At 38.4% G+C, this 21,877-nt stretch overlaps 1 protein-coding gene and 1 long non-coding RNA gene across 11 annotated transcripts in view; one reads left to right on the forward strand and one right to left on the reverse strand.

The window, feature by feature from the left end:
* The first annotated feature begins 440 nt into the window (after positions 1 to 440).
* LOC147836994 (uncharacterized) lies at positions 441 to 9,710 on the forward strand. 2 transcript variants are annotated; one of them, XR_015478212.1, is made up of 3 exons: positions 441 to 2,744; positions 2,870 to 5,866; positions 8,159 to 9,672. It is a non-coding gene; the product is annotated as an uncharacterized LOC147836994 (long non-coding RNA). The 2 variants fall into 2 exon arrangements; XR_015478213.1 differs by having other exon boundaries at positions 2,055 to 2,835; positions 3,265 to 5,866; positions 8,159 to 9,710.
* Positions 1,025 to 21,877, reverse strand: part of wdr33 (WD repeat domain 33) — a 33,089-nt gene continuing 12,236 nt past the window's right edge. For 2 of the 9 annotated variants that reach the window (XM_087239271.1, XM_087239270.1), the window contains exons 8-23: positions 17,118 to 17,244; positions 16,590 to 16,744; positions 16,423 to 16,501; positions 14,010 to 14,120; positions 13,695 to 13,789; positions 13,518 to 13,604; positions 13,288 to 13,427; positions 13,020 to 13,172; positions 12,182 to 12,934; positions 10,833 to 10,887; positions 10,503 to 10,743; positions 10,084 to 10,155; positions 9,627 to 9,772; positions 9,435 to 9,536; positions 4,003 to 4,200; positions 1,025 to 1,865 (exon numbers count right to left, since the gene is read on the reverse strand). In XM_087239271.1, the coding sequence (XP_087095397.1) occupies positions 1,693 to 1,865; positions 4,003 to 4,200; positions 9,435 to 9,536; positions 9,627 to 9,772; positions 10,084 to 10,155; positions 10,503 to 10,743; positions 10,833 to 10,887; positions 12,182 to 12,934; positions 13,020 to 13,172; positions 13,288 to 13,427; positions 13,518 to 13,604; positions 13,695 to 13,789; positions 14,010 to 14,120; positions 16,423 to 16,501; positions 16,590 to 16,744; positions 17,118 to 17,244 (2,687 nt within the window). In that variant the 3' untranslated portion in view covers positions 1,025 to 1,692. Of the gene's footprint in view, positions 1,866 to 4,002; positions 4,201 to 9,434; positions 9,537 to 9,626; positions 9,773 to 10,083; positions 10,156 to 10,502; positions 10,744 to 10,832; positions 10,931 to 12,147; positions 12,935 to 13,019; positions 13,173 to 13,287; positions 13,428 to 13,517; positions 13,605 to 13,694; positions 13,790 to 14,009; positions 15,186 to 15,221; positions 16,088 to 16,422; positions 16,502 to 16,589; positions 16,745 to 17,117; positions 17,245 to 21,877 lie in introns of those variants that run through there. The other 7 variants (XR_015477697.1, XR_015477695.1, XR_015477696.1 and 4 more) reach the window with 6 other exon arrangements.

The raw sequence follows: 21,877 nt of genomic DNA on the forward strand, positions 1-21,877 counted from the left end.
ATATCTATATATCTATATATCTATATATATATCTATATCTCTCTCTGTATATATATATATATACACACATATATATATATATATATATATATATATATATATATATATATATATATATATATATATATATATATATATATATATATATATATATCTGCACCTCCGAAATGAAAGTACAAAGACTGCCACCTGGTGGTGCAAAGAGAAAACTTGATATGAACTTTTTTGATCGCTTTAGTACAATTTGTGTATAATAGACGTGCACAATTTTTTTTACTTTTTTAAAAGCAATAAAATATTTATGCAGTCATAAACATGTTTTGACAGTTAATATATTGGTGATTTGATGCTTCACAAAAGTTGCAGACGCCTTTACCAATATCAAAATGCTTTCGTAAACATCCAGTTATTCGTTACACCGATTAAAAAATGGCTACTATAATAAGGAAAATTCGCTCTAACTGTAAAACTAAATAAATTGCTCTTGACACATCAAAGTGTAAAGCATGCAGCCCACAATAAGGTGTAAAGTTATTGCGTGTTATATTTCACAAACCGTTTACTACGAATTTGATGTAATTTAGCTCACATGGATAATTGAATATTAATCAGATGATGTCATTGCTGATCATGATTTCGAGGATTGATAGATCTGTTCTTCACAACACAGACACGCACCGATCTCAGATCAGTTCATCCAGACATTTAAATGATTCTCGAACTTGTTTGAAGAAGCAAATTAGCCAGAGATCAGTTATTCAGATGTTCAGATCCAGGACTTGCCAAATCATCTTAGATCATTTAAGCAAGTTACGAAGAACGGATCCCCGGTTGAAATCAAAGTAACGACAAAAAGCAAGAGATTTTTTTTACATAAATTTTGCACATTCTATTATGGTTTCCATACAAAAAAAGGACAAAACAATATGACAACTTCTGTGACAAACTGTACAAATAGAAACAAAGTCGGAAGCTTTGTCACCGAGAGTAGCCTGGTAAGGTTACAGAAAGATTATCTCCGTTATTTTACATAAAAATGAAATTAAATAAACAGCGCTGGGGCAACAAAACATTCGAAAGTTCACTTTTCTCTGGGAGTTCTCAAGATAAAGCCTGCTCAACGTTGGCTCTAGCTTGACTTCCATTTTCTAGGTGACAGAATCCAATGATACGCAATGGTTTTGTTTTATGAGAATATCTAAAGTACACAACAACAAAAAAACGGAGGCTCAGGTGCTGGTACAAACTCGGTTTCTCGTTGTCTAATAAAGCTGCTCAGTTTCTTCAGCTTCCACACTGAAGCATGCATCGCAAAGTCTACTGGACCACAAACACAAGTCCATTTCAAGAGATGATGTTTCTCATCGCACCATTACAGCTATTATTCTCATCGTTGATATCAAGTTCTGTATACCACCATGTATGGGCCAAGCAGGTGCCAAGGAGCATCAGAGCCAAAAGCGTCTGGCCTAGGATGACCGCTTCACCTTCCATCCAGTACATTGTAGAGAAAAAGCTCAACTTTAGCCACCAGTCTGAGAAGCTGATTTTCCTTTGAAGTGCTGCTTCCAGTCACCATTTAAGACCTTCAAGGAAGCTGGTGTTCTTGCCGTGTGTGGTTCTTTGTTGTGCTCTGTCCTCAGTGTACTCGGTTTCACCTTCTTGTGAGCAGGAAAGCAGGTATCACTGTTTCTACCGCCCACGACCGCCCCTCATAGCACCCCGTGGAGCACCTCGTCTGAGATTAGGACCCATATTGGAACCGGGGCCACCAGGGTTAGGCAGCCCACCACGACCCCAACCACCTCTTCCCCCGCCTCGTTGTGGAGGCCCGTACCCACCTTCATCTCTTGGGGTTGGTCGACCTATGATCAATTGGAAGACATTAGTATAGTATGTGGATCTCCATTTATAGACTGATTGGCTCTCTTAATTTGCATATAAAGCTGTCCTGCCACTAAACTATAACATAACAATATTATATCACCATCTGCTGTTAAAAAAAAGCCTAGATCACCATCTGCTGTTAAAAACTTGTCTAGATGGCGCTCGGGGCATTTGCTTTTACCAGCAGATGGTGCTCTAGGCTAGTTATGAACAGCAGGTGGTGCTCTAGACAAGTATTTACAGCAGGTGGTGCTCCAGGGTAGTTTTTAACAGCAGATGGCACTCTAGGCTAGTTTTTTTTTAACAGCAGACGACACTTTAGGCTAGTTTTTAACAGCAGACGACACTTTAGGCTAGTTTTTAACAGCAGACGATGCTCTGGGCCAGTTTTTAACAGCAGATAGCGCTCTAGGCCAGTTTTTAACAGCAGATGGTGCTCTGGGCTAGTTTTTAACAGCAGATGGTGCTCTAGGACAGCTTTCAATAGCAGAAGACAATCTAGGCCAGTTTTTACAGCAGGTGGTGCTCTAAGCTAGTTTTTTTTTTTTTTACAGCAGATGCCGCTCTAGGCTAGTTTTTAACAGCAGACGGTGCTCTAGGCTAGTTTTTAACAGCGTATGGTGCTCTAGGCCAGTTTTTAACAGCGGACGGTGCTCTAGGCTAGTTTTTAACAGCGTATGGTGCTCTAGGCCAGTTTTTAACAGCAGATGGTGCTCTAGGCCAGCCTTCAACAGCAGAAGACAATCTAGGCCAGTTTTTACAGCAGGTGGTGCTCTAGGCTAGTTTTTTTTTACAGCAGATGCCGCTCTAGACTAGTTTTTAACAGCAGACGGTGCTCTAGGCTAGTTTTTAACAGCGTATGGTGCTCTAGGCCAGTTTTTAACAGCAGATGGTGCTCTAGGCCAGTTTTTAACAGCAGATGGTGCTCTAGGCCAGTTTTTACAGCAGGTGGTGCTCTAGGCTAGTTATTTTTTTTTTACAGCAGATGCCGCTCTAGGCTATTTTTTAACAGCAGAGGGTGCTCTAGGCTAGTTTTTAACAGCGTATGGTGCTCTAGGCCAGTTTTTAACAGCAGATGGGGCTCTAGGCCAGTTTTTAACAGCAGATGGTGCTCTAGGACAGCTTTCAACAGCAGAAGACAATCTAGGCCAGTTTTTACAGCAAGTGGTGCTCTAGGCTAGTTTTTTTTTTACAGCAGGTGCCGCTCTAGGCTAGTTTTTAACAACAGACGGTGCTCTGGGCTAGTTATTAACAGCATATGGTGCTCTAGGCCAGTTTTTAACAGCAGATGGTGCTCTAGGCCAGCTTTCAACAGCAGAATCTAGGCCAGTTTTTACAGCAGGTGGTGCTCTAGGCTAGTTTTTTTTTTTACAGCAGATGCCGCTCTAGACTAGTTTTTAACAGCAGACGGTGCTCTAGGCTAGTTTTTAACAGCAGATGGTGATCTAGGCCAGTTTTTCAACAGCAGATGGTGCTCTAAGACAGTTTTTAACAGCAGATGGGGCTCTAGGCCAGTTTTTAACAGCAGATGGTGCTCTAGGCCAGTTTTTAACAGCAAATGGTGCTCTAGGCCGGTTTTCAACAGCAGACAACACTCTATAGGCTAGTTTTTACAGCAGACGACACTAGGCTAGTGTCAAATGTTTACGAGGAAGAGTGCTTGTGTATTCGAGTCATGCAAGTTGGCTTTTATATAGCAAGATTAATGTAAAGACAATTCACTCGGAACATTCTTGTAATTCACTTACGGCATTCCAAAATTTAATAACAATTGTTCTAGGTTTAAGTGGTATTTGTGAGGAACTGGAGGCAAGTGGAGTATCGTTGTTTAAGCATACAGCGCCATCTACTGTTAAAAACTAAACTCAGAATCCATTCAAGAGAAATCTTTTTACTTTTTTTACCACACCTTTAAAAAAAATCCATTATTTGTAAAATAATTTTTGAATATTTCTACAGGATTGTGTTTTTCAACATACATAAGTCCAAAGTTTTTATTTTTGCAAGCATGAACACTACATTATTCTTACTTTCAATCTCCCTTATTGATATATATATATATATATACATACACACATAATATTTTAAAAATGTTAAGAGAATAAATGATTTTACCAGCTCCTCTTTCATCAGGTCCTGAACCAGGAGAGTCCATGTCGCCAGTGCCTGGGCCATCATGCCATGGGCGTTTGCGTGGAGGCAGTGAGGCCATATCCATGCCCTGTAGAGAAGACGAACGCTCTCTACTGGCAGGGGAAGGACTGTCATGCATGTTGTGGTCTGGCCGCTGACCATCCCGATAACCCTCATGACCTGAACACACATATACATCAACATGAAACTTACTGCATCTAAGATGTTAACACGACAAAATGTCAATTTAACACTAAACGACTAGAAAAAAATAACCAAGCTGCCGTTTTGTTACCATAATCTGTTGTCATGAAAACATCTAAAATAATGGAGAAATTGTTTCAAGTGGATGCCAATATGACAGTATTAGCTTCCAGTTGTGTTATGAATTATACTTCGTGCTGAAAACCTACAACATTAAAGGAATAAAAACAACAAAAAAAGAAAAAAGATTAACAAAAATGGGCAGCAAGGGCTTATTCTTGATTACAAATTCATTTACTTTACATATCACTAGTGTGATACTCAGATTTTTAATACAGATGCCACAGGAAGTGCTTAAATGTGCCTAAAGCCTGAGTCATGAGTGATTTCTGTATAGCGGAAAAGCGTGTGATGCTACTTTAGCTGTAGCAAAAACACAATCATATAGAGAATAAAGAGAAGGAATTGGCGAATGTTCAAAAACATTAATCATAATTAAAAAAACTTCCTCCGCTGTCATGGCTCTCTGCCCCATCCACATTCATTATTACTACCAAGCTGGCCAAACAGATCTTGCATCATTGCAATGCGTAGTTACAGTTTTGAGAGATGCATGTCATGGTCCCTAAACAAGGATATTCTGGACCTAATTTACAACATAGACTCAATGCAGACGTATAAACCGGCCCAAAGAAATAACTATGGTTAAGCACAATTAACTCTGTTAACTCTGTTTTACGGCTTTGAAAATTGTGGATGGGATAAATATTTGAGATATATTTGTGTGTTTGGTATTGACCTTATTCTGAAATGCGGAAGTGCGCCTGTTTTCGCGATTGTCTTAGAACTTCCGATTCAGTCGCCTATGGGAGAAATGACTAGGAATAATAAACGGCAGAAAACGGTCAAACTACTTGCTCTACAAACAAATGTTTGCATGACTATACAGACCAAGTAGAATAATATAATAAGAAAATATCAAATTGCAACATCAAGCAGCGTAGCGAGCAGTGTTTAACGTCAAAAAATGAATGGAAGTGAATGAGACCGGAAGTCTCAAGCCAAGTTTGCACTTTATTTTGTTTGCATCCAAAACTAAACATAAAACAGCAACAATTATTGCAACTGCAATAATAATGCAGTATTATATTGTAAAATAAAGCTCTAAGTGGAACAGCTCTAAGTGAAGTGAAATATCCAGCTAAGGCCTAAATCTGAAAGTGCACCATGTTTAAAACTATTGATTCATCTATAAAAGAGCCGACTCAGAGTCGTTTAAATGAATCATCGGGGTAACGAATCTTGAACCGTGTTGGCGTGACGTTGATATGGAACTCAAGCCCCAGCTATTTGTTGCGCGCGCAGACCCAGGAAATTTGAACCCCCCGGGCCCGCCCACAAGCACTGTAGAAAGCAAAACAAGACAAACACTGTAGCAGATTCCAGTTTAATCATGTCGCGAAGATGCTGTACGAGGGAAAGTTAGTGTTATTTTCCCTACTCGAAGATGAGGCTGTGAAGAGTCAGTGGTTGAAGTTTATTTTTGCAAAAATACCTCAGCATTATAGCCCCAGCCTTGTGCTGTGTTCCTGTCATTTTTCTGACGAGTGCTTTAGCAATTTACACAATTACAACCAGAGATGTATAAAGTACTAGAGACCCATACTTAAGTAAAAGTACAAGTGCTCTATCAAAAAGTGACTTGAGTAGAAGTAGAAGTGCTCTTTAATCACCATACTTAAGTGGAAGTACTAAAGTATTCAACATTTTTAGTACTTAAGTATTGCAAGTAGTTTATTTCAAAATTTACTACTCAAGTACTGAAAGTAAAAGTACAAGTATTGTGTAATGTAGTTATTAAAGAAGGCAGTCAAAAGACATCATATTGTTTTGTTTATTTTAAATATCTTTGGGGCACTTGATTAAGCAGAATGAAAAGAAACATGGCTTATGATACTGTTTTTCTCTGTAAATAATTTCTATGGTACAAGAACTCACATCGTCAGGCTCGTTTACCAGAAAATCACTTCACTGATGAGATAATTCAGCATGTTCATTCATACTCTCTCTCTCTCTCTTTTACACACACATAAACACACACCTAAATGTACCCTCTCACACATTCATACACTCTCACACACAGTTCTCTCTCTATCTCTCTCTCTCTCTCTCACACACACACAAACACACACACACACACACACACACACACACACACACACACACACACACACACACACACACATTTTTGTGAATTGTGGGGACATTACATAGGTTACAATTGTTTTTATACTCTACAAACTATACTTTTGAATGCTCTAACCCCAAATCCAATCTCTAAACCCAACCCTTACAGGAAATTATGTGTAGTTTTACTTTCTGAAAATAAAAAAAATATTTAGTGTGATTGAATTTTATACATAATGTCCACATAATTCACATTCATAATTCATAATCTCCTCCTAACATCTGTGTAATACCGATGTTGTTATACATATACATGGGCACACACACACACAAACACGAAAATACACTCTTTTACACTCTCATACACTCTCTCTCTCTCTCTCTCTTACACACACACACAGACGCACACACAGGTACAATCACACTGTTTCTCTCTTACATGCATTATTCACTCACACTTTGGTAGTTTTGAAGTTTGATTGGTTAATACCAAAATAAACAGGAGTTTTGTCTTTTGGAAGCAGTCGTGAAACTAAACTAAACAAGCAAACTAAATCCTGTTGCACTAATTCACTTGATTTTGATTTTATTGTAAAAAAAGAAAAGAAAAACAGGAAAGCGTGTATAGTACTGTGTTAAAAGAAAATCTAAAATACTTTATGGCTATGGTTTAGTATTAATTTTTTAAATTTTGATTATGTTTTAATTAAATTGGTCTGGCACTTCATATGTTCTGTAGTATATTTATTAATTCTGGTACTTTTACCATAAACCAACTTCTTAACCAGTTGGTAGAGGCTGATATTTTAGAAATTATGGGATGTGTTGAGAAAAAAATTCATTGACTGTGTTAAATAGCGACATTATGAGTTAAGAAATGCAATAAAAAAAATCTATTGCTTTTGTCTTGGTGTGACAGTTGTAGGGTTATTTTTAATACAATTTTGTTCTTTAATACAGCAGTCAGATATATGAACCCTACTCTTAATTTGACCTGCTTAAAGAAAGCACTCTTTCTGAATGTATCAAAAAAAAACTCATGCACAGAAGACAGCACGAGCATTTACAGCTAATAAACTCATGTCAATATTATACCGCCTGCTTTTTGAGCGCTGACAGGCGAGGTCTTATGATGATTGGTTATTATCTTCATCTGCTCAACAGAAAAGGCTTTGGAAATGAAGCGCTGTTCACCCATGGCGGGAAGAATACGCGGTGATCACAGGTAATAGACAAAGTGGAGAAAACTTGAATATCAGGCACGCTCGTGTCTGGATGGATCGACAGCTTTAACAGCTAAGAAAAGAGGGAAAGTTACCTTACAAACAGGCCAGCGGGTCAAATGTCCAAAGTGAGAAAGAGAGAGGCAGAGGTGAAGTTTTACAACATTTCTCCCTAATAGTAAATTAGCGGCTCGTGTGCCGCCTTCACTCGCGCCTCCGTCCTCCGCCATAGTATTGCGACATCGCGCATAGGAGATAAATGACGTCATCACGTAATCACCGGTTATGACCTATTACTGAACTGATATCGATCATTTTGACACCCCTAGTAACGAGTAACGATGCAGCACATAAAAAATCTATCGGAGTAAAAGTATTAAACTCATGGAAAATATGTACTTAAGTAAAAGTGGAAGTAGGAGAAAAAAATAATACTCCAGTAAAGTACAGATACTGCCTTTTAGTACTTAAGTACAGTAGTGAAGTAGTTCTACTTCGTTACTATACATCCGTGATTACAACAGGGGATTCATAGACCGTTTGTTAAAAGAAGGATCAGAAAAGACTACTGATGTATGGGACTTTGTCAGAGCTTGACAGGAACTATATAGTATACAGTTCATGGATCAGTTTCTTTCGCCATTTCACAAGTGTAAGTGCGATTAAACGCAGTCGACCAATCACAACAGACTGGGTCATCGGACCAATCGGCACAGATTAGCATCGCCCAAAGGAGGGGTTCGGAAACAAATGAATCGCTGAACGAGTCATATAGGAGTCGCTGGGATAATTAGGTAAAAATAAATGAATATTATTAGGCAATGAACGTGTTTTTTGAACTTGCATGCATATTAGACTGTTGTCGGAAACCCCAAAAACAAAAATTGACTTTTTAAAATACATAATAGGGGCTTTAAAAATATATATGAATATAAATATCAGAAAGCTTTTATTTTGGTGCACAGAGATTGAGCAGTGCTGCTCTGCAAGTGGAAACCTTAATAGTTTTTGAAGTCATTTTAGTAGAATCAAATCTATCTCAACAACTGCAGTTGGAGCCAAGCCTGAAATACACTTCTACCTAGAGTGATCATGTACACTGAGGTGCATACCTTGCATGTAGCCGACACTGTTGTGAGCATTTATACTTCTTTATCCTATCCATATTTCTCTGCAATAACCTTTCTGAACTGCTAGTAGGCAGTGGGGTTTCTATGGTCCTATGCCGGTGTTTTGAGATTATGGCGGAAATGCATGCGATGCTACTGTAGCTACTCCCACTCATTCAGAGAAGAGGCGGAACCAGCGAACAACTATAAATCATAAATGTAACATGAAACAAGTATCAATCTGTAGGACTTGAGACTTGTTAAACAACTGCTGCCACCGTCCTCACTCCGCCCCACTGCTCTCAGCCCCGCCCACACCCGTCACTGCTACCAATCACACATCTTGTGCACTGCACATGTATTTACATTTTTTGAGAGGCGTACATCAGAGTACAGCAAAAGGTAATCAATTGTGCGAACGCTACTTCAGAGCTACCACACTGGTGATTCCTTGCTTCTGCACTTGCCACATAGTTTACACTACAGGATTTGCTTGTTTCTAAGTCATTGAATATGTTGTAATATTTAATGCTTACTGAGCTGTTAAGATCACAAAATGTAAATGTTGGCTAAAACAACAGTGTACACTCTGCATTGTTGCGATATTAACAGAAGAGGACTTTGACCAAGCCCATCTAACTGCACTACAACAAGAAGGACATTTGTTTGTATGCCCTTCATGCAGTTCTACCTGAATCTTGCCCTCCCTCCCAGCCCTCCTCGTTTCTTCCTCCTTCATAGTGAGAGGGATAATCATCAGGAGTTGGGAGAAGGCCCTTTCTTCCTACACCACCTAAGAAAGATGTCATGTTCAAACCTGACACCTCAGTTTTAACAGAGGCAAGGTGAGCTGATGGGACTGGTGAAAGGAAGAAGGTTTTACCTCCTCTTGTTGGTCCACCACGCGGTCTCCCTCTTCCTCCCCAACCTTGGCCCATCTCTTCTTGGGAGTCAAAGTTCTCATCTCCACCATACTCATCTTGGTAGCCCCCCATCCCACCACGCACATTTGGGCCACCTCTCCGGTATCTACACAATCAGACACAAAAAATAAGCGTCAAGAACTTATTAATTAATTGAGAAATGCTAGTTCCAAGATTTGAAACTCCGCCTGTTAAGAGTTTATTAAAGATCAGGTCTCAAAACATTGACTACCATGCAGGCTAAAAATGGGGTTGCTGAGACCTCTACTTGATCCCTACAAAATATATTTTCTGGAGGACCTGCATAATCAAATTTCTTTTTAAACGTCAAACTAAATTGACAAACATTGTTCAATTTATTGGTTCTTTAGCGTCAAGCCACCCTTTATTTCTAACCCTGTTGTGGAGATCACTTACGAGTCATCTCCATGGGGTTGTCGTCTCGACCTCTGTTCAAACTCCTCTCCAGAGCCCTCGTACCCATCATACCTGTGAAAATATGGTACTATATGAATTTACCATTCATTTACCCTCTGTCTCATTGACTCAGGTGTACATACCATTACAAGTGTCTACTATTAGCAGAACATCTGAATCGGTTTAAATGAAATGCCCTAAACCCTTGAACCCTTCAAAACTATGCTGTTGTGACATCACAGTCACGTTGCATTCAGGGGCATTAAGGTGCTGGAGTGGACATGTGAAGAACCCTTGCTCAAATTTAAGAGGTCAAGGGTATGTCCATATAATCCTTCCCTTGTTCATTTGATGAAGTGGAACACACTTCAAAATGTGTAAAAGTGGAGTGAAATGCAGTCATGATGAATGAAACATACCCCATGAACTCTTCATCACGTGTGGAAAACCTTTCCTGGCCTTCCCACTGGCCTCCAGAGTTTCCTCTGTGACCTCCAGAGTATTCCTGTGCAGGACCTCCAGGGCCTCTTCTCCAGCCCTCTTGGTAACCCCCATCTTCCCCCCAGTACTGGCCTCCGTCTGAGCTCTGACTAGGTCCTCCGGGGCCTTGTCGCTCTGGTGGGTGAGCCATGTGGTGGTTAGGTGGCCCTCGTGAACCATCTGACATAGACAGCGAAAGGGGTCAAATGTCACGATTAAATCACTTTGCATAAGATCAACACTGAAGCATTCACTATTCAGAGCATTACCTTTTCCGTTAGGACCCTGCTGTCCTATTCCATGCATGATTGGCTGATTCTGACCCTGGAACACATGTGAAACAGTTCAGCAATGGAAGCTACTTTGTCTTAAAGGGCCATGAAACCCCCTCGTTTCAGCAGTGTGTTTTCACACCTCTACTTTGGAAAAAGTCAGAAAAGTGGGCGTGTCCAGCTCTGTTTAGGGGGGAGTGTCGGAGGAAGAAAAGAGGCTTGGTATGGGAGTGTCTATTTGGGCGCGCTGAATTTCAGAGTCAAAACACACACCCACAGCGGACAATGTGACTGTGTTTACATGGACATATGTAGTCGAATTATTTGCCAAATTATTAAATGTTGGACTTTAACTGCAGTTTGGCTCTTTCATTCAGGGAATTCATTCATGTCCCTCCCGACAAACGTGATATTTGATTTGAGGAACTGCTCTAAGCGTGTATTTTTCATGCAATGTTTGATCCCGCACGGCGAATGAGAGAAAAAAAACTCAGCATTTCCCGGAAACTTAGATGCACACGGCAGGTAGCGTCAGAAAGCCGCGTGTGTTATTCCGGTCACAAAATCCAACACGAGGTTATAGTTTGGTTGTAACTGTTAGTGCTAACTTTTGCACTCGGTGTAATAGTTTGTTTGATACGAATAAAATACGAACTGAATAAACAAAGAGCACTGGTCGCTCACTTACCAAATCTGTAGAGACAGGACAATCACCAGCAACTAGAGCCGCGTCTTTATTTAGAGGAGACTACAATCTGGATCTCAGCGTTTGCAGATGAGAACAGCTCTCAGGTAAACAATAATCCTCCTTAGACACGTAAGTTATTGTTGTCACGCACACTGTTAATCCACGCATGAGTCTGCGCTCTCACAGAGAGAAAATGAAAACGAAACTTAACTGCAGCAAACTATAAAAGCAACACTTCACGCTTGTTTTGCCAACACAACGTGGCATCTTTGCCGTCTACACTGTGACAGTAATGACTATTAATGAAGTTGCACAATAGAGCGCGCTGATTGGTTTGAACCGAGCCTTACTCATGCATTAATGCAGCACACTGTAAGACGTAATTAGACACACTCTGGCACAGACGCCCAGTCTGCACGCTGGAATACACGCTATTATGTCATGGCCGTGACGCAGCTTCAAAAATTCGTTTCAAACAGGAAGTACGAATTTGCTTGAAATAACGCAAAAACAACCAATTTACACTTTTTAGTGAAATATAGGTGTCCTAATAGTGTTTTTAGCAGAATGGGACACATATACGACTGTCAACAGCTCAAAAAATGTGTTTTGGTGTTTCGTGACCCTTTTAACATTCATGGGTGTAAGGAATAATCACCTGGCTGAACTGTCCTCGATTTCCATCACCCATGTGTGGGGGTTTGCCCTGCATATATGGTGGGGGGCCCTGCATGCTGCTTTGAGGTCCTTGTATATTTCCTGGTGGCCCTTGCATGTTGTTTGGTGGTCCATGCATACCCCCAGGAGGAGGTCCCATCCCATGCATATTTCCCATGCCATGAGTCCTGAGCGGAGGGCCCATCATACCCCCTTGCATGGGTCCCTGAGGGCCCATCATGTTTCCATGGGGCACAGGCCCCCTCATGTCCTGATGCATCATATTTCCTTGTGGAGGACCCTGTCCTCGTGGCGGTGGTCCCATAATACTGCCTGGAGGTCCACCAGAGCCAGGGTGCATCCCTCCTGGGGGAGGTCCTTGCATGCCTCTGGGGCCTGGCGGCATGCCAGGAGGACCCTGGGGTCCAATGTTCCTGTGAGGGCCGGGATGACGTGGAGGTCCATGCATGTCTGGAGGTCCCATCATGCCCTGTGGAGGCGGACCCTGGTGCATGGGAGGTCCCGGTGGGCCCATTTGGCCTGAAGGTATGAATGGACCAGGCATCCCCCCTGGTCCAACAGGAGGCATGTTGTGTGGTGTTTGCTGTGGAGGCATGGACTGAGGGAAGCCTTGTGCTGGAGGAGGCATTGGACCACCTTGCCCTGGAAAGGACGGAACTGGTCCTGACTGCTGTCCAGTAGGGGGAGGAAGTCCCTGCTCCTGCAACTGTGCCATTCGCTCAATCTTCAGTTGCTGTTGACAAACAAAGAATTTTCTTATTGTTCATATTCACAATACAGTGATTATTGACATTTTTTTAAGTAGCACATTTGCTGACCTCGAGCAGCATTGGGTTTGTATACTGCAGGGCAGCCATTTCCTGCTCAATCTCTGCTTGCGTCTTCTTCTTGCTATCTACTTTCTTCTCATCCTTCCTTTCCTTTGGAACTTCTCCAGCAGGCATCACCGGAACCTTATTCTCTGCCCAGGCCTGAATTGAATTCAATTAAAAGTAACATGTAACTAATGTATAACTTATCCATAAAAGCAAAAACACAATAAATCTGGCAGTGACACCAAACCATACACCGAGTTATCTAACTGACCTGTTGGAACTGAGCTGGAATGGGTTTTGCATAAGGAACTTTTTTAGTCGGGGCCTTTTTTTGGTCCCTCAGCATGACCTCTTCCATGCCCCAGTCCAGCCCCGGGATGCTCATCTCAGGCTCTGCCACCATGTCTTTCCCTAGGCACATCAACATCGATAAACCATTAAACTATCAATGCATGAATATAATATAAATGAACATTACTGTAACTGAATGTGTTTCCCAACCTGATTGTTCTTGTTCCATGGCTGCCTTCAGTTGTTCTGGGATCCCCATGCCAGGAATGGCTGCAATACTATTGGTGTCCATGTCATCTAGAATTACCGCAAAAATTGAGCATTAAGAATTCATATGTACTTCCACTAAAACGCTTTATAATGGTAAGAGCTCAGGGCAATACTAACCATACTCCACCCCATCTTCTGACATTCCAGGCAACAAATTTAGATTGTATCTGTCCCGCATCTTGTCCCCAGGCCGATTCCTCGTCCAAAATTTGCTAATGAAGTGATCATAGAGTAAAGAGTCAAAATCAAATGTAATTTCTTCAGTTTTATGCAAAGAATGTTAATCAACTAAAAACAGAGAATTGTATAAACAACATACATTTTTTCCTGTGGGACCAAAATTTCACCGGTAATTCTATCAACTACTATTGGTGTAACAAACCAAATTGGCAATTTGCTCAACTTTGTGTATGTTTTGTTACACAAACTCACCTTGTGTGATCGTTAGACCCAGAACACAAAATGTGGCCCAGCGGATGCCAGGCTAAACTCCAGATCATTCCTTCATGTGCCATCTCCATTCCTCCAACCTCTTTCTCCACACTAGCAAAATATTTTAACCACATTATTAGCAATCAAACAAACATGAAAGTATACAGCTATTTTACACAGTATTCTTTTTGAAATAATGCTACCTATACCAATGCTACATATAAGCTACCTATATAGATGTTATCCATATGCTACCTACACTGAATACTACATAAATGGATTCTACCCATATGCTCTCTATATGGATGTTACCTATATGCTACCTATACGGAATACTACCTATATGAATGCTACCTATGTGCTACCTAAACGAAATACTACCTATATAGATGCTATCCATATGCTCTCTAAATAGATGTTACTGATATGCTACCTATACAGAATACTACATAAATGGATTCTAGATAGTACCCATACGATTCCTATATTAAATACTACCTGGATGCTACCCATATGATACCATTACAGAATACTACCTATTTGGATGCTAGCCATATGCTCCCAATATGGAGTGCTACCTATATGGATGCTATCTATTTGCTCACTATATGCTATACTACCTATATGGATGCTACGTATATGCTTCCTATATGGATGCTACCTAAATATATGCTACCCATATTCTACTAATATGGAATACTACCTAAATAGATGCTGCCCATATGCTACCTATATAAAATACTACCTATATGGATGCTACCTATTTGCTTCCTATATGGAATACTACCTATATGGATGCTACCTAAATATATGCTACCCATATTCTACCTATATGGAATACTACCTAAATAGATGCTACCCACATGACCCCTATATAGAATACGACCTATATGGATGCTACCTATTTGCTTCCTATATGGAATACTACCTATATTCATGCTACCTATATGCTCCTTATATGGATGCTACCAAAATATCTGGTACCCATATTCTACCTATATGGAATACTACCTAAATAGATGCTTACCCACATGATCCCTATATGAAATACTACCTATATAGATGCTACCCATATGCACCCTATTTGGAACATGACATAATTGGATGCTACCCACATGCTACCTATTTGGAATGCTACCTATTCAGATGCTACCCATATGCTCCCTATATGGAATGCTACTTATATGGATTTTACCCATATGCTCCTTACACGGAATCCTACCTATATAGACGCTACCCATATGCTACCTATATGGATTCTACCCATATTCTACCTATATGTAATACTACCTATATTGATGCTAGCCATATGCTACCTTTATATGGAATACTACCAATATATGGATACTGCCCATTCACTCCCTATATGGAAAACTACCCAAATAGATGATACCCGTATGATCCCTATAATAGTACTTATATTATCCCTAATACTACCTATATGGATGCTACCCATATGATACCGTTACAGAATACTACCTATTTGGATGCTAGCCATATGCTCCCAATATGGAGTACTACCTATATGGATGCTACCTATTTGCTCCCTATATGGAATACTACCTATATGCTCCCTATATAGATGCTACCTAAATAAATGCTACCCATATGCTCCCTATATGGAATACTACCTATAAAGATGCTAGCCATATGCCATCTATATGGAATAGAATCTTTATATCGATGTTACCCATATGCTCCCTAAATGAAATATTACCTATATAGATGCTAGCCATATGCTCCCTATATGGAATACAACCTATTTGGATGCAACCCACATGCAACCTATTTGAAATACTACCTACATAGATGCTACCCATATGCTCCATATATGGATGTTACTCATATGCTCCTTATATTGAATACCACCTATATAGACTCTACCCATATGCTACCTATATGGATGCTACCTAAATAGATGCTGCCCATATTCTACTAATATGGAATACTACCTTTATAGATGCTAGCCATATGCTACCTATATGGAATACAACCTATTTGGATGCTACCTGCATGCTACTTATATGTAATACATCATATAGGGATGCTAGCCGTATGCTCCCTATATGAAATACTACCTATATAGATGCTACCTATATGCTCTCTATTTAGAATACTACCTATATAGATGCTACCTATATGCTCCCCATTTGGAATACTACCTATATAGATGCTACCCATATGTTCCCAATATGGAATACTACCTATTTGGGTGCAACTTACATGTTCCCTATGTGAAATACTACCCAAAGAGACGCTACCCTTATGCTCCCTATATGGAATACTACATATATGGTTCATACCCATATGCAATACTACCTATATAGATGCTACCTTTATGAAATACTACCCATATGGATGGTACCCATATGCTATCTACATGGAATGCTTCAAGGTAATCAACAATGCTTACCCAACATGCCAAAACAGTAGTGATCCATCAGAACCTCCACTGGCAAACATGCCTTCGTGAACTGGGTGCCAGGCCACAGCTGCAAACAAAATTGAAAAACCTGAGGTATAAAGTACACGCTTTACTAACATATAAGCAATGCACACACTTCCCCTTTAGGACTATACCTGTGGCTTCTTTCTTGTGTCCTCTGAAAACCTGCAGCTCCTCTTTGAGGTTGCGGATGTCAAACAGTTTGCATAAATGGTCTCGTGATGCTGTCAACAGCCAGTTGCCATTGAGGTTCCACTTCACCTCCATGACTGTGTTTTTATGTGCATGTCTGCAAAAAAAAAACACACACACAACTGGAAGATTAATTGCCTGAATTATTTACTTTTACCTCTTTAAGTCAATATAACACTTTAGCACAGTGTTTCTCAACCACGTTCCCGGAGGACCACCAGCTCTGCACATTTTCCTTGTCTACTTAAACACACCTGATTCAGATCATTAGCAGAGACTGAAAGAGCTGTAATAGGGGTAAGGGGAGATCCAAAACCTGTAGTGTTGGTGGTCCTCCAGGAATATGGTTGAGAAACATACTTTAGCATACACAAATTTCAAGTGCAACAACAATTATAACAGTTAACAGGCATCAACAATTAAATTATTTGGGCGTACATACAAATATTATAAGATTTACGATAACTTACAGTGTTGCCAAGCTTTGTCCAGTCTTTGGGTCCCAAAATTTGATGGGCTGCTGGCTGTCTTTGCTGCCGGACACCACCAAGCCCTTTGTGGGATGCCAGTCCACACACTTCACATCTGCTCCATGACCTGGAAACACATGGAAGTTGTGAAATAAATGTGTGGCATAAAAATAAAAACATATTGTATTTGCAATTTTTGTTTTACATTTGGAATTTCCATATAATAAAGCTCTAGTAATTTATACATACATTCTCTATGGTGCCTCTAAATCTAACATTACAAGGGCAATATTTGTAATCATTATAATCATACATTTTGCACTCTGTTATATATACGTTACATTTTACAATCATTTGATCAAACTCCATTTCTAGATTGAGCATCGTGCTACTAAACTAGCATAATAATTGTCAAAAATGACTGACGAGAAGCTTATTTTAAAGCACACATCACAAAAATGTCCTAAAAAAATTGCTCAGTGTTAAGGATAAGCTTGTTTATTTTCAATTCCTAATGCTAATTAATTAGTTATTGTTCATGAATACTTAATAACTGCATGTTTAGCTGGTGAAGAAACTAATATTGCACAAACATGAGGGGGAAAGAAGTAAAATCTACAGTTTAAGTGCACAAATCTCTGTTGTGGCAGAAAGTTCAAATTTTTTTTTATAAAAATCAGTGTGATTATGTAAAAATAGCTGTTAAAATTATTATTAATAGCTGCATATCTATTTTTGATTCTTTTGTCGGGCCTATTCCTGATCACTGCAACTGAGACAGCATTCAGAACCAAAACTGATAATTTAGAAATCATTTTATTTAATTAAAAAGGTACTGTAATGTAGAAAATCTTAAGTTTTTTACATTTTCAAAAATGTTAAAAACTTTAAATCATGAGATTTTTTTTATCCAAAGTAAAAATATTGTGCATTTCTTAAATAATAGGTATTTTTGTCAGTCGTAAGGAAATCCAATAGATCCTGAATCTAACAACCTAACAACAAAGGTGTGCAATGTATTAAAGTGTTTTTTTTTTTTTGTAAAACTTTTAGGCTGTTTGTGTAAACTAATTAAAGAGTGAAAATATTGCAACAGGAGACCGTTTTAGGCTTGATCTGAAAGTATAACGACACTGATTTCATATGCAAAAAAATATTGCTCTACCAATATGCTTTCGTTTTTTATTGGCTTTTAAACAGACATAAACCTTATTGTTGGCGCTCCCGTCGGTTTTAGAGGGTTAAAGGTAATACTTTCTATTTAGCAATTGTTAAAATTCAAAACGCCATATAACTGGTTTAAGCTATTGAAATGTCAATTAATCTAATTTTAAAAAACTCCTGCCACTAAACTGGTATAAAAGAGCCTAATTCTCAAGTTTCTCAGTATTTTGTGCATTTACTGGGTGCGTGTGTTTAAATGATACTTTTTTTTTTTGTTAATAATATTATTTAATGTTATCATAAAGATATCATGAAACATATTTCAAATAAAAATACTGTGATTAAAGCATTTTTTTCAGAAAATGACATTTGGTCAGAATAACAAATGTTTTCATTTGCTGCAAGAGAAGTTCAGGGGTTTTTAAATACTGATTTCTTAAGTAAAAATGTCTATATTGTGTCGAATGAATTTAACAAAAGAAAATACCTTTCCAGTTATTTTCAACTGGTATTTTACATGAGAACTGTCATCTTTAGCATACAGAATAAATTTTAAAATGATGTTTTACTCCAACACAAACTATAAATCAAAATTTGAGAGTAACTGACAACTTTAAAGCCATCCCCTAAATTACTTAACCATAGCTGCATTTGAATGCACATTAGATCGTTTTGTTCTGCAATATATAATGCGACATGAACATACTTTCATAAGACAATTATTAATTTGTGATTTAACATTGAATGATTCTGTAGGCGAGTGCCTCTCCATAAAACAGAGCAAAAATAAAAGTGTAACAAACTCAATTTAATTTATCTTTATGTCTCTAGCGCTTTTACAAAGTAGATTGTGTCAAAACAGCTTAACATAGAAGTTGTAGTGAACTGAAACTGTGTCAGTCGTTTTCAGAGTTGAAGTTCAGTTTTGTTCAGTGGTTTAATTTTCACTGCTGAAAGTCCAAACACTGAAGAGCAAATCAAATAAACAGTGCTTTATGCTTTTCCAAGGAGTCAGATACAGAAATTGAATAATTAAATGTTAAATAAGCCTGTACAGCTTTCATTGTATAATTAATTCAGTGAAATTAATCTTTATTAAAAATACAAACTGTAAACTGTCTTTTCCCTGAATGCAAAGGCCTTAAAACACATTTAATGACTTTTCACTCTTGAATATTGCTCACCTTCCCTATCATCCAAAAATATAAAATCAACATTGCACACCTTGTGATGTGACCATTGCAGATGCGCACAGAGCAAAATCAATGCTAAAATGATATACTGTGCAGCCCTACTCTCAAGAGTGCATGAACTGTTCGTTTTAGGAAGGATAAATGTTATGATTTCTAAACCTAGTCAATCTCAAGTCACAATGCTTTCTCTGGGTCTGCTACTAAAGCAATCCAAAAAAAAAAAACTGCCTGATTTCACAAGGAATCGCAAGTATTTTAGGTTTTGTCAGTTTAGTGGCAAAATTGTACGAGTTTAGCCATATGAAAATGTAAGATCTTTAAAAGAAGGCGTGGCACCCAAACTCGCCCCTAGACCCAACCGCCATTGGTTGACAAGCAAATTGTGCCAATGAGATCGTACAAATTATTGCGGATTAGTCACTATATCAAAAAGTTATGAATTGCCGTAAATATGTTGCAATTTATTTATTTATTTTTGCTCTCTCTAACACATAAACGAAGCACACAGCCCAAAAAGTCCCACCAAAGCCTTAGTTGTCATTTCTGGTAAATGTCAGCAGCATCTCAAAAGATTTTAAACTTTTTAAACAGATGACCTCTCTATAATTTTTTCTTCTTCCCCCCCACAAATTGTGACAAGTTATAAATGTCTCATGATCAGGCTGCACGATATTGGAAAAATCTAAAAAAAAAAATTTGCGATATGAATACGGTTTCAACAGATGGTTTGATTACTGTTGAACTTTTCCTAGGGAGTCTAACAAGTATTTTGGTAGAGAAATTGAAGAATCACAATGCAAATTACTTAAGAGTTGCCTTGTTTCTAGTCCAAATATATATATATATTTTTTACATATATTTTTCACTTTTAGAAATAATAAGTCAAAATTAAGTGAGATTTTTCTTAAAACAAGCTAAATAATGTCAATGGGGTAAGCAAAATAATCTTGTTTTAGTTTTAAATGCAGATATTTAGACATATTGGAGAAAAAAAATTCTAAGACAATTACATTGTATAAATAATTAAAAGCAACTAATCTTTGTTCCGCCTCCAAAAGTCAATTTCTTGACTTTCCAGATCAAAGGCCTTTTATGGTTAATCTTAGCTGTGACTCTAAAAATCCTGTGTTTTGTTTCACCTGGTCAGCTCTAAACTCAACATTGTAAATCCTGATATGTTATTATTGTGAATAAATGCATTACGCCAGGCAATTAATCTTTGTTATGCCTCCAAAAGTATAATTTATGATTCCAAACGTTTTAAACTCTCTTGAAATGCTCTGTCAGAGGCCTTAAAAACACACACAAATGATAAACCTTCACTTTATGGTTAATCTCAGCAGAGACTCTAAAAATGCTGTTTTGTGGCTCCTGGTTAACTATTATCCAGACTCAACAATGTAAATCTAGCGATGTGATTATTGATGATGTGCATATTGCGATTTCGAAGCTGAAGCGATATATTGTGCAGCCCTATCTCATGATGTTGGTACAGAAATAAATATATTACGCCAGGCAATTAATCTGTTACACATCCAAAAGCCATAATTTCTTGAGTGTAAATGTTTTATACTCTCTTGAATTGCTCCGTCACAAGCCTTAAAAACACATGCAAATGATAACCCTTCACTTTATTATGGTTAATCTTAGCAGCGACTCTAAAAATGCTGTGTTTTGTGGATCCTGGTCAACTATAATCCAGACACAACATTATAAATCCTGCGATGTGATTATTGCGAATGTACACATTGCGATATCAATGCTGAAGTGATATATTGTGCAGCCCTATCTCATGATGTTGAAACAGAAAAAGAAACCCCTCATCAGAAATAAATACATTACGCCAGGCAATTAATCTTTGTTATGCCTCCAAATGTCATAATTTCTTGAGTCCAAATGTTTGAAACTCTCCCAAAATTCTCCCATCACAGGCCGTAAAAACACATGCAAATGATAAACCTCCACTTTATTACAGTTGATCTTAGCAGCGACTCTAAAAATGCTGTTTTGTGGATCCTGGTCAACTATAAACTTGACTCAACATTGTAAATCCTGCGATGTGATCATTGCGGATTTGAACATTGCAATGTCAATGCTGAAGCGATATATTAAGCAGCCCTACACTGCAAAAAATGCTTTTCTTACTTGGATTTTTTGTCTTGTTTCTAGTCCAAATATCTAAAAACTCTTAAAATCAAAAAGAATTTTCTAGACAAGCAATGGGGTGCCAATGGGGTAAGAAAATAATCTTATGTCAAAAGGAATAACAAGATTATTTTGCTTGTTTTAAGGAAAAACTCACTTTATTTTGGCATATTATTTCTTAAAACAAGACAATGTTTTGCTTGCCAAAAAAATGCTTCTTGATAAAAGAATTTTTAGATATTTGGACTAAAAACAGGA

Source organism: Danio rerio, chromosome 2 (assembly GCF_052040795.2).
Source record: "Danio rerio strain M-AB ecotype USA chromosome 2, GRCz13ab, whole genome shotgun sequence".
NCBI classification, from domain to species: domain Eukaryota; kingdom Metazoa; phylum Chordata; class Actinopteri; order Cypriniformes; family Danionidae; genus Danio; species Danio rerio.